The 13,742-nt window shown below is 33.8% G+C and overlaps 1 protein-coding gene and 1 long non-coding RNA gene across 2 annotated transcripts; one reads left to right on the top strand and one right to left on the bottom strand.

The window, feature by feature from the left end:
- The first annotated feature begins 765 nt into the window (after positions 1 to 765).
- Positions 766 to 1,383, top strand: LOC137400824 (zinc finger BED domain-containing protein 5-like). The gene has a single exon (XM_068087164.1). It carries the CDS (start codon positions 766 to 768, stop codon positions 1,381 to 1,383), a length of 618 nt encoding a protein of 205 aa, XP_067943265.1.
- Positions 1,384 to 3,359: 1,976 nt separating this feature from the next.
- LOC137400301 (uncharacterized) lies at positions 3,360 to 13,435 on the bottom strand. Its single transcript, XR_010979254.1, has 3 exons — positions 13,363 to 13,435; positions 7,689 to 7,826; positions 3,360 to 4,226 (listed from the first exon to the last, which is right to left on the bottom strand). It is a non-coding gene; the product is annotated as an uncharacterized lncRNA (long non-coding RNA).
- Positions 13,436 to 13,742: the final 307 nt, after the last annotated feature.

The raw sequence follows: 13,742 nt of genomic DNA, 5'->3' as shown, positions 1-13,742 counted from the left end.
AGAAATATTTTTGAATGACAAGAAACATCCTTGAAGAAGATGAGACTTTCTTCTGATGGAGCTTTTCAGGTAGCCCAGGACAAGGTAGTTGAAGCATCATATGCAGTTGCATTAAAAATTGCGAAACAAAAATACTTATACAATAGGGGAGCAGCTAATTAAGCCCTGTGTTCAGCAGATGGTGAAGCTCGTGCTTGGTAAAGTGGCCAAAAGAAAGAGATATGCGATATCATTGTCAGATAACACTATTCAAAGGTGAATAATTTAAATGAGTTAAAACATCATGAAACAGTTGGTAGAGGAATTTTGAAATGCACCTTTTGGATTGTTTTCTGTTCAACTTGATGAATCAACAGATGTGGAATCGTGTGCTCAGTTGTTGACTTTTGTTAGATATGTCAACAATGGAAGCATGAAAGAGGAGTTCCTTTTCTGCAGTGCACTCAAAACAACTACACGAGCCTCTGACATTTTTGACAAGGTTTCACAATTCTTTGAGAATGAAAGCTGTCATGAGAAAACTTATGCTGCTGCTGCACATATGGTGCTCCATCAATGTTAGGATGTAGCTCTGGCTTCCAAGCAAAAGTGAAACAGCAAGTTCCAGCTGTCAAAGGCATACATGGTACAATACACAGACAAGCGTTGGCTGCTAAAACCCTTTCTGAATGATTCTCAGCAATCCTCAATCAGGTAACTCGCATAGTAAATTATATCAAAGGCGGGTCCCTGAATAATAGATTGCTTAAAGAACTATGCAAAGATATGGAAGCAGAACATCAGGTTTTTTCATATCACAATAATGTTTGTTGGCTTTCCAAAGGAAACGTAACTGCAAGGACATTCAAGCTACAAAAAGAAGTTAAGATTTTTTGTGAACAGAACAACAAAGCAGAATTCGAAACATGGCTAAAGGATGAATTTTGGCTGCTTAATCTGGCCTACTTGGCGGACATATTCAACCAACTTAAACTCAATTGCCAGGTGCAAGGAATAAACACAAACATAGTCAAGTTCATAGATGCCTTGAAAGAATTCTTATGCAAACTTGAATTATGGAAGAAAAAGGTAGCTCAAGGTAATTTTTCTATGTTTGAATCGCTTTCCTCGATTCTAAAGCCCAAAGATAAAGAGCCTATTTCAATACCTGAATCATTACAAAGTAATATTATATCTCACTTGGATTTACTGGAGTCAGAGTCTCATCACTATTTTCCTGAGGTGAGTGAATCAGAACTGAGGCTTGTCAGAAGTCCTTTACGCTGTTTTGCTGAGTGCGTACCTGATGAGCTGCAGGAAGAACTCATAGATTTGCAGAATGACTCAACTGCCATAGATGTTTATGAAGATAAAACCATTGAAGAATTTTGGCCTTCTGCATGATTCATTCATATCCAAAGACAGCCAAACACACCCTTCGAACTCTGCTCCTATTTGTGTCTAAATACACTACTTATGCGAGTCCGCGTTCTCCTCCATGGTTGTTCTCAAATTGAAACCACGAAACCGACTGGGACTTGAAGACGACATGTGATGCGCTTTGTCAGCCATTTCCTCAAAGATTGAGAATTTGGTGAAAAACAAGAAGTACAACCCATCCCACTAATAAAGTGATTACTGAAAATTGAAAGTCAAAGCAATTTAGTATAGCACTATTTAATATAAATAGAAACATGTCAAATCTACTGACTCTTATATTATTCTAATTTATAATGTACACCAATTTACAATGCATTGTTATAAACACCATATATTATGTTTGTAAAGGGGTCCATGACTTTTAGATAAGGAACTCAGTGAGTCCATGGCTCCAAGGTAGTTGGGAACCACTGGTCTAGTATAACTAACCATAAATTTAGCTATCATCACCAAAACAAAGCACAGTTGACATGCTGTAAATAGTGAAAGTAAAAGTCGATCGAGAATGTTTCACTGAGCACCAAGCAATTTCATAAGCATACATCAAACATTAATAAAGTTTATTAAGCAATTGTTCATTGTGATCAGCATAAACAATAATTTGACTGCAATATTTTGTAGACCAAAAGCACATTAATACACAATCACTTATTAACACATATGTTTGTTGGTTCTTGGTGTAAGTTAAATTAGGGTTGTTTTGAATTGAACGTAGATTCAAACTATGCAGTACGCACTCAACACACAAATACCTAAATAAACTAAGAGATTTCATACATTCATCAGTTTGTGTATTACTCCCAAAAAAAAAATATATATATATATAAATATATTTATATATATATACATATATATATACATATATATATATATATAGATTTGAGCAGATTTGATATATATATCAAATCTGATATATATATATCAGATAATTTGATATATATATCAAATTTGATATATATATATATATATATATGTAATATTTGGTAATATTTATATATAGCAGATGCTATATACATTTATATATATATGTATATATGTATATATATATATATATATATATATATAGTCAAATTAGATTGAATAGGAGGCCACTTTGGAAAATATATCCACGATATAGGGCTTTTGGATAATAGGAGGCTTCTGATAGGAGGCTTCGCTAAAAACATGCTTAAACAACTCTACTCGTCATGCTGATCGCATACGTATCTATTTTGCATTTTGCATAAATTTTGCCGGAGAGTTCAACATTTTGGAAAATTTTGCAGGTTAGGAGGCTCTGTAGTTTGAAATGGAGGACCTCCCATTAGCGTAAAATTTGAAAAATTTTATACAAAATTCTGAGTTGTCTTCTCTTTTGCAAGAGAAGTTATCTTCTCATTAATTTCAGGACCTCCTATTATGTTTTTATTTCTTGAATTAGATAGTCCTAGTTCCAAGCTCTAATTCTTTTCTTTTTATATAAATTTACCTAATTATGATATTTAGTTTGGTTCTTTTTAGTTGTAATGAACCTTTATTGCATCATTTAATTTTCTATCAATTGGTTAAAAAGGCAAACTAATTTGGGTTTCAGGGATTTTGCCAACAGATCCTAAGAAAACCGACTTGCAGGCACATCTGTGTGTGCTTTGATCTAAAGTTTATCATACGTATTATTCATAAAATTGAAAACTTATGCTTTCCCTTAATAGCTTGTTAGTGGGCATGCATGGCAAAAACAAGCATTTTGTCCATTTTAAAAAAGTTGTAATAAGTTGCAATAAAAACTAGGATGGTATTGACATCAAGTAATTGGTATTGAAACCATCCTGGTTGTCAAATAGAAAACTTTAAAACGTATATTAATTGAAACAGTGCATATATTCATGCTGCCAAATATGCCTGGTAGAGTCAGAGACACCCAAGTTTAAAACATAAATGTCAAACATGAGAGATTTGCATACCTGTGGCCACATTTATTACTTATACAATTTGATTAATTCAATTCATTGCTACTGAGGCAAAACTGGGAAATATAGCATATGTGGGGCCCTTTGGATTATAAAAGGTTTTAGATAAGAGCTTTCGATGAAACCATGCAGTAACATTGAACACACTGTGCAGATTGCATGCATGTATATCTAACTCGCATTTATCAACATTGGTCGGCATATTTCTTTAAAAAAAGCCCAAACTTACTCATAAGGAAAAAAATTGACTCTTTAAGCAACCCCGTCAAGGAGTTGAGTTTACAGAAAAGGAAAGCTCAATATAAGTACGTCAAACAAATTGCTTAAGTGAGTGCAATGGTGACAAATAAAATATTCTTAAAACACAATCAGTTTGTATAAACCTAAAAGTCTTTAGTGCAAATGGAGCAACCTATCAAAAGCAGGCTAAACAGCTGTTACATTACCAAAAGATTAAAAATCAAAGCATTCACAAGAATACCATAAAACATTTATCAACAAAAGTGGACTATTTTATTTCTGTCAAATAAAGCTGTAGAGCTTCAAAACACTGAGCTCAATAATCGTCTTGCAAATTGTGTGACCATTTCCTGGCACCTCGAGTATAATGTGTGAAGTTGTGGTAGCTGTAACTAATGGCTCTGCACAACGTTTAAAATATGATTTTAGCTAGAGATCTTTGAAGCAATTCGCAAGAGAACTTTGCTGACTGTAGACACGCCCAGCTACAGAAAGAACTTTAAGGTTGGATGTCATTCCAGTCACTGGATGCCTTTTTGGAAATTGAACATCAACTTGTTGTTTGAAGGTTAGGCAATCTAGACCAATCTGCCTCCACTGGTAAATATGCTGCTCTACCTGCAAAGAAACCAGTTATTAACCTGTTAGTATAGTTAAAAATTAGGAGAATGTTGAACACTACTCATTTTACAGACTTTCCCAAGATATCAAACCAGCTTTAAAACAATACTGACTAAAAAGTGTGCTCCATCATGTTGTTTTAGAACGCTTAGGAGATTGGCCAGAAACTTGAATAGTAGGCTTTTGCAGCAAGCTATATCGGTGGCTGTACTAAATGTAGGTCGCACAGAAGATGCTTTCCTACTGAAACTCTGCATAATTATGTTTCCCCTAAAGAGATTGAAGTTCTCACTATGTTGATGTTTTGCCTAAAAAAAAATTAACCTAGTAAGCCTTAAAAAATTCTTGTTTCGATGTTGTTAACACAAGTTAACTCAATAAAAGTAAAAGACAACAAACATTATCATTAATGCTTTCTTTTAAAATAAAGCTTTTTTGTCCAACTATTAGGTAAGAATGGTATCTTTTAAATATAAAATGTAATGAATAGTTGGGTTAAAAAAAGCTTTATTTTACAAACTAATAATTACAGCGTTACCATTCCTCTTATTTCTAAGCAGAATGCACCAAAATCTACAAAACTTTACACATTCAGCCTCTACTGTGATGAGAACCGTGTCTGTCCATATAAAGCCACCGTTGGATAATGGAAAAATATTGCATCCCACTGGATTTGAACTTGCAACATTTACCTTGCTAGACTGACACTACAACAACTATGCTAATTGACCTTGTAATAATTTGCAATATTTGAATGCATAATTATTGCAACTGATAATCTTTTACAGCACTCTACACTGCTATGGTATTTTTTGGTACAAGCCAAGTTAATTCAAAATCTTGAGCTGAGTAAAATTCCTAACTGTCTACACGGTCAATTTTTTCCATGCACAGATTGACTATGAATTGTATAAAAGTCCCTTTTCATTCAGTTGGCCTTTAACACTGTAAGGTTGGTGTGTATGAATATGCCTGCAATGCATACATGTACAAATTAAGCATAGGGTAACTGCCAGGTTACTCTTCAAAGCAGAGTTGTCCTCTCGTGCACTCCAAACAAATCCTAAATATTTAGGATTATACATTAATCATTAATTATATAGACATTATTGAAATTCTTTAAATAGTTTAGAAGTTTCTATTAAAACAGATTTTCAGCTTTTGTTTACACCATTTAGTCTCTGCTTATATGATAAAGCTATTCTTTGCCATTAGCATGTCTGTGCAAATGCACTCGTTTATAACAGTTCATCTTCGTAGACTATTTGAGATGATCAAAATAAATTCTAGCTCAGCTAAAAATTTAACTATGATGCTCATATCAACTGATTTGGCAATTAAAAAACATTCAGTTTTGAAGGTAGTAAACATGAATTTGGAGATCAAAAAGAAGGTGAGGTGAATAAAAGCCACAAGAGACAGACTGCTAATTGTTGCGGCTAGCTAACAAAGTAAAATCAGTGTCTGTATGACTTATCATTTATCTATCATTGGGAAGAGCTTGGGTGCAAGATAGATTTTGATGAGACTAGACATCATGACATTCAGCTTGGTATACAGACGGTCCCCAACCTACGAACGAGTTACGTTCTGAACAATTGTTTGTACAGTGAATTTGTTCGTAAGTTGCTTCAGTGCTATATTTTGTATTATAATTTATGCTTAAGGCCTACACGTATATAAGTATATTGAAGGTTTATATAAGTGTGTTTAAGGCTTGTATAAGTAACCTGTAAATTGGTTTGTACTGAAAAAACTTTTTAATAAAATGGAGAGAATACTGTGGTGGACGCCGGGCCATGACACTGCACTTCTTATTTATTGTATGTGTTGTCCTTTTTTATTATATCGTTGTTTTAATCGTTATGCTAGAACTTATTGCTGTTGTGCTTTTTTATGTGTTGTCCTTTTATTATATCGTTGTTTCACTCGTTATGCTATTGTTATATCTGACATCACGTCATAACACTATCATTTATCGTCACTTTTATTGTTGTCATACCAACTCGCTAGCGGTCCTATTTATTCACCTTGTTAGCCGGTGTTCTCACCGTTTGCCGTTAGGACGGAACGGTTGATATTACTGAATATAACGGAGCGCTCTCATTTATTTGAGCAGAGCAGATAGATGTACGCTCCTCGAATAGTGAAATTTTCTTCGCTAATAAAAAGCTGAATGAAACTACACACACTCTCTTCTTTTTATTTATTAGTCTAGATCGTGCCAAGTAAAGGTCGGCAAACTCCTTTACAATACATACAAGAAAAATAAAAAAGTTATTTGCGCACTGGAGATACGTTCACGCACTTATGCACTGCAACGAACTGGGCAGAGGAAGGTGGATGCTGGGTGATGCTTCTACGTAGCGCCTCTTTCTGCCGCTAATACGTCGGTAATACCGTCGGTATTATCGATGAATATACGCGCAGACTTGTTCGTATGTACCGTTGTTCGTAACTCGAATGTTTGTAAGTAGGAGACCGTCTGTATTAACACTCCAGAGCTTTCACTGATAGATCCCCTTCAAATATTTCTGATTTCTTGCGAGGCGAATCATTTTACATATTTTTGACAAAAATGACAATCTCTAATGACAAACTAGTTTAACAATGTATTGGTATCTATAATAGCGAACCCTATGCATCTTATCATTGCCCAAGTTTGGCAAGAATGTAAGCGATATTTTTAAGGACAACTATGAAAATTTTGTTAATAAATTTGGGAATTTTCACCAACTTGACACTTTACCCCATATGGCATTACTTATGTTGGTCAAACAAAAGCTTTACATAAATTCTTTACGTTGAGAGGAATTTGCGTTATAATAGGTATACATGTACATTATAGCAAAATTTGCTGTACAGCTATTCTAATCAGATAAAAATCTGACTTATGCCCACACTACAAAAAATTCATAATTTGAGTTAAAATACTTAGATTTAAGTTAGAATATGACCTAAAAGTCAATGAAAGGAGCTTTAGTTTACTTTTCACATAGGAAACAAATACATTATGCTTATGAAACAATGCAAGTGTTTTGGCCTTAAAGTTTGGCTCATTTATGTATATAATTAAAAACATTACTTTTTATTTTGTGGTTTTTCACTGTCCACAAAAGACCCTGGTCCCCGTTAATCCCGAAAATTGAATGATGACTGCAGAAAACAGCTATGACAGGCCGAACTGGATTTGGAACAAAAGGTACATTTCTCACAAACAGAGATTGTAAATGGTACAAAAATGCAAGTTAAGCAATACGAGTGTCATTCAGAGTTAAAAAAAGCTATAGCTTGTTGCAGACTATTAGATACATTGTCCAAATACATATTATTGAAATTTTCGGACTAGCACAAAATTTTTCATCTCAATATTTGTAAAATACATCTAAAAAATATTGTTTTCCACCAAGGTTCATTCTATGTCACTCAATATTTTGGTGTTTTGACACCATAATTTACCTTCACTAAGTTCCTTTGTTTGCTCTCCTCTGACCAGAAACCTCCCCAAATATGTAAGCTTTTGTAACCTTGAATCGCCAATTCTTTAGATAACTTGTCTAGCACCAGAGTGGGAGCGGAACATGTTATAGCAACACCCTGCAATTAGTAATAACAAAATAGAAATATATTTTTTGAATAGATGATTTTCCGATTTAAATTAAACTCTGTTTATAGCTAATCAATTGCAAGCTCATTGATTGCTGCAAAAAAAAGAAAAAACTGAGCAAGCAGAAGTGCATCTGATATTTTAGCTTATGACTCTCAATCCCAGCTTTGATATTTGTCACCATTGTGATTTGTAGGCAATAGAAGAAAGCGAGTTAAGCAATGTAAAAACTTATTCATATCCTATTAAAAAAATGGACTTCAAATATTGAAGTGGTATTTCAAAAGCAATTACTCATTCGTAAAATTGATAGTCAGTAGTCTGACCCTGATCTGGACTCGGCTTTTAGACATTATTGCAAGGTAAAATTTAGAGCTGGTCACCATAGGTATTAACTGTGAGTTTCAGTTCCTATCCCAGACACTATGCTTACATATAGTCTGTACAAGTGCTATCGTCAGTGGACAGGCAACCAGAATGCAAGAACATGCTCCTATTCACCCTTGCATGTTTATAATAAACATGCAAGGGTGAATAGGAGCTGTATACACAATTAAAATAAAGCAGTTATTTCACAGTGCACAGTCCAATTTGTAAAACGGAATAACTAGTAAATGACATTCAACTAAATTGTTGTTGATGACAGCTCTGCACAAGCTTCAGCTAAACATTCATAGATAATAATTACATAAAGAAATACACAAACTAAAAAGCAATAATACTTAGTCAATACTAAGAATGATTATGAAGTTTAAGAATATTAATCAAAATTACGTACAGTGGCACTCGCATACCGTTGTTGCTTGAAAGGTATGTTTCCAAAAGAAAATCTTGTCATTTTTCTAAAAGATTACTAATGCTTAAGAGTTGACTTGCAACAAAATTCACACTGCAGTTATTTGGTATCAAAAGATTCACCATGTCTAACTCTGTTGTGTTGCATGTGCAATATATGTAGAAATGTGATAACATGCTCTTAAAAGCTCAAAAGCGAACAGTTAATCGCCGCCATCACGAAATTGCCGAAGATTAGAATCCCATTCCAAAAATGGGTCAAATGGAACGTAGCTCAACAAGATGGCTTCTGTTTACACTTTCATGCAACCTCATTCTTTCAAATATTTTCACAAATACACTTCACGCATTCAATAAAACGATGTCTATTGTCCTCAAGCATCTGTTTCCTCATCGTTGTATTGATGTCACTTTGAGCACTGATATCTCAAAACCTACCGTAAAAATTTGTTTAGTTTTTAACCTTAGCTCGAAGGAATGCATATCATCATCTGATAAGCATGACAAGCCTGTTGGTCACCTGTGATAGTCAAAAAATGCTGCGGAAATTATGCGCGCTGTTTGGCAGGAAGCATGGGTCACATGATCAGATTGCGACTAGACGATTAGATCAACCCAAAACAAAATTGTAAACTAGCGAGCATCTATATTTGGTAAGAGCTCTTTGGTGAAACCCAAAGTTTATGTCATAAACTAGTGCTACAAGAAGTTTTATATTGAGCCTTTTACGAAACTTACAATTCATGTGAGAAGATCACGTGTCAAAACAATAACCAAATCATTTTACTATGTCGGAGAAATAAATTGATTCCAATCTACGGCGGTTTCGGGATCGCGGAGATTAACTGTTTCTTTTTTCGCTTTTAAAAGCTTGTAATCACAGTTCTCCATATTTTGCACCTACAACACAGCAGAGTAAGCCATGGTGAATCTTTTGATACCAAATAACCGTAATGAAATTTTGTTGCAAGTCAACCTTCAACAAGCAAAATGATAGCAAGCTCCAGTACCATGCATTGACAACTTGGGCAGCTAAATCATACATGCAAATCAGATGAGTATTTTACGGTATTTTGGAAAAGCCAATAATTAACCAATATTTGAGTTTTCATCAAATTAAAGTACATTTAATGGGCCATTTTAGCAGCGCAAAGAAAGCACATTTCTGATAACCATTTGCACCAATTTAGGGCAGGTAGTAGGAGTGAAACAAATTGGTTCGACTTATTTTAGTCAAAAATGGATACAAGTATTAGCCAAATGAAAGTTTGTTACGGAAAGTTCTATCATAATAACATAATTTGAAATAAATTCTATGATAAACCTCTTGCAGTTGCTTCATTTTGTCCTGCAAACACATTAAAATCTTTAATAGAAAACAAGACACCTATACAAAATCAAAACTGGTAATTAATTTTTGTTAGTGATGACATATTTTTTATTGTAGTTCTACAATAGCACTATAAGTTCCAAACAGTGCATTAACTATTAGTATGTGTCATGATCACAGAATTCATGGTAAGTCGGGATTACAAGATTTAGCAAACAAAATTTTGATTCTAACCTAATTACAGCAGATTTTATGGTCAAAAAAATTGAAGCACGTTTACCATTAGTGCAAAAACATAGTTCCAAGAAAACTGGTGTTAAAGTTTGAGAAACGAAAACCAATGTACAGTTTTGTTTACATTTCAAAACGACATAGCAACCAATATCAAGATATTGTGATATTTATCTAGATTTCTGTACTTGGATCCAAAAAATTATGCTGAATTTAAAAATATAAACAGATTTTAGCTGGTTATCAAAGAAATAGCTGTATATTTATAAGAAAGTGTATTACTTAATTTTGCAGGTATTAAAAACAGCTTGATAGTATCGCGATATTGGGCACACCCAAATCATCAACCAAATCTTTAGAAAATTAACAACAGTAACATATTGCACACCATCGGTCACTATATACTTTGACCTTGCAAACTCGAATAATTATTCTCATAACTAAATCTGATTATAATTTCATAAAAATTGAATAATTATTCTTATTATTAAATGTTGTAGTAATCTTGTAAGAATCGTTAAGAAAATATCACCGCAGCTCCCTTTACTTTCACTGTTTTTGACATCAGTTAGAATACCAAAGTACTCATTACAAGTGTCCAAAATGTCAAAGTTACCTTTAAATTCGGCAAAAAAGAAACAATTATTATTATCAGACACCGTTTTTCAGTACTTCTTGTTTAGCATAGCAACGATTTTAAGTTTTTTTCGAGGGTAAAATACTTTAATTGGCTAAACTGACTTCAGATTCAGAAAGATCACTCTTTGATTGGTCCAGACCTACAGGTTACAAAATTTGTTACCAATATTATAAGTTCAGTTGGTGCAACTTCAAAGTCGTATAACTCAACTTCGTGATTTGCGACTTAACCATGGTTTCTGTGACCGCGACCCATAGGATCTACCTGCTGATAACTTCAACTCTTTTACTACCAAATGGATCTCTCTAACGCGACATAAGTGTTTCATGAAACCTAATTTCTAAAAAGAGTGTATAAATGGTTATAACTTTACACCCCAATTGTTTATTAACAATATTTTTATAGCAAGTTTGTCAGCATAAGTTTTTATGTTAGTTCATGCCCCCAAAGATATTACAAACGAGTTGCCGAGTGAGAGGGACCACTTTTCGTCCATTTTGAAATTACTGTGAGGTAAGCACAAAACTCTAGTCGGATGATTTATGAATATTATTAGTTTACATGTTAATTAGTCTGATGAACATAATTACTCTCATTAGTACTATTGCTCAATAAAGTTACTCAGTCTATAGATCTGAAGTTAGTAACCATTTATGGCTGTATTGCTTCTGAAATTACTGGTCATCAGTAAGAAGATTTCATAAAACAAGTTTTTGCAAAGCAAAACTATGCTCAGGTTGTAAACGCATTCTTATTTGCTCAAAATATGCAAATAATAGCTTTTTTCAATCAGGTATAGATGTAATAAGGTAATTTACTAATTACTCAGTAATCGGAAACAATTTGTACAAAAGCTTGCTGAAGCCGCATCATGCAGCACTTGGCCATACAGAAACACATTGCCAAACGAGCTGTACTATTGGTAGTTTAAGAGTTCACACTGAAACAGCTTCAACATAAATATAAGACCTAAGAAATCAGTGCAAAAACTGCTTCATATTACATTTACTTCATGCCTTGTTGTAATTGAGCATCATACTGCGTGCACAATTAGGAAAAAATGGCTGCAAGATCAAAATTTACCAAGTCTTTCATTTGGTAATGAAACCGTGATAAAAAACAATTTAGACAATTTATGCAGAATTTAAATGCAACTGCATTTCATCAGCAATTTTATAAGCAGGCTTAGTGTAAAAAACAGAGTAAGAGCCATACCACAAGTTCATGAAGTTTTGAACAAATTGTTACTTTACCCTTCAATATGTTGTAAAATGCTAAGACAAGGTTAAAAAATTATTGACGCTGTTAGAAGAGAGAACGTTTCAAATGCCTCTAGATTTCATAAAAAACAGCTAAAAAATGATACCAGGGTTCTTGAAGACACTTTTATTTGTATGAAAGATTGGTAGATAGAACATTATTACACGAACAGACAACTCCAGAATTAAAGCGTATACATTGTGGCTATAAAGTGTAAATAAAAATTGTTTCAAAGTAAAAGCTAAAAGGCTATTGCGCCTGGTAGCGGTAGCATCATTATCATATCATTTTTCTATTGAATAACATAATACACTTTTTATTAGAATAGAACAGACTTTGGTACATTAATTTGTCTTACATGTGATGGCTCTTATTAAAGACCTAATTTTCACCAATGAAGTGTGCCCTCAGATTAAGATGACCCTATTTATGAACCGCACTGCCTATCAGAGTTTTTTAACATACACATTAATCAGCAGAAGGTTTTACGCCTAATGGTTCGGACAAAAAATCTAAAAAGTGTGTTGCGGTATGAGCTTGGTCAGGTTCTCATCCTCTTTTGCTGATACAATAGGTAGCAATCAGTAGTCCATTTTCCAAAAGTCTATTTATTGCCCATTTCTAAAACCTTGGTAGCTGTAAAGGTCTAACACAGCTGTTTATTGCAATAATAAACTGTAAAAACAAAAATAACGATTCTCAAAAAACTTTGGTCGCTGTTGGCTGTTAACATGTTTTCTATTAGTTAGATGCAGGATGGCGATTGGTTTTTTCCAATTAGGTACACATAGGACCGGCTAACTAATTGCCTACTCACTGATAAGAAATGTTTTGTACAAAGATTTTTTTAGCGCATTGCTCTTGATTATAAGCGTACATTGTGCTGAGCTGCACTGCGCAGCCTGTTGTACGCACTCAGTTAATGGACTAGACCAAAATCTGATTGTGTTTTAGACTTTTTCCATTCGGAAAACCCAGGCTACACTCATTAAGAAATACATTCAATCTTTAAAAAATGGTTAATATTTTAATACTTTGATATTGTATTTGTACAATTTAAATATCAATTGTACATGCCACTCCATACATGGTTATTTTGCTTCATAACTATTGTTTTACTATTTTTGCAGATTGTCAGTGCTATAGTATTTTAGTGTAGCCAACTACCCAATGTAATGACTGCAGTCTCCAGAGCTCACTTTAGTCATCAAAGCCCAATGTAATTATCAGAAGATTAGGACTACAAAAAGTAGAGGACTCATCAACTTACCCTTCAGTTTTTCAAAACACTTGTAGGCCAATATGATTAGTTCTGCGAGAACATGATTAAAGAACAATAGTTCTGCATGGTGAGCTCATCTTTGTTCTCCAAATTAAACAACTTCTACAAAAGCACAAAGTTTTTAACATTGTACAAAAAAAAAAGTTGATGAGGTCTTTATGCACAGAGTCTCTGACCACCTTCAATTTGTTATTGGAAGAAATGTTGAAAGTGAGCTACCGTTAAACCTATATTTGAATGCACCTTGATTTGATTGGCACCGCTATTTGGGACCACATCAGGAGATTGCTTTGAAAATCGAGCGCCATCTTTTTAATGAACGCCACCTCTATTTGAGGAGGTAAGTTACCTTCTCAGTATAGGTATAG

The sequence above is a fragment of the Watersipora subatra genome, chromosome 7 (assembly GCF_963576615.1).
Source record: "Watersipora subatra chromosome 7, tzWatSuba1.1, whole genome shotgun sequence".
NCBI lineage: Eukaryota > Metazoa > Bryozoa > Gymnolaemata > Cheilostomatida > Watersiporidae > Watersipora > Watersipora subatra.
This window is presented reverse-complemented; position numbering and strand designations above follow the sequence as displayed.

Excerpts from the sequence above, each read along its gene's own strand:
- LOC137400824 (XM_068087164.1), top strand. The coding sequence starts at position 766 with ATGGAAGCAGAACATCAGGTTTTTTCATATCACAATAATGTTTGTTGG.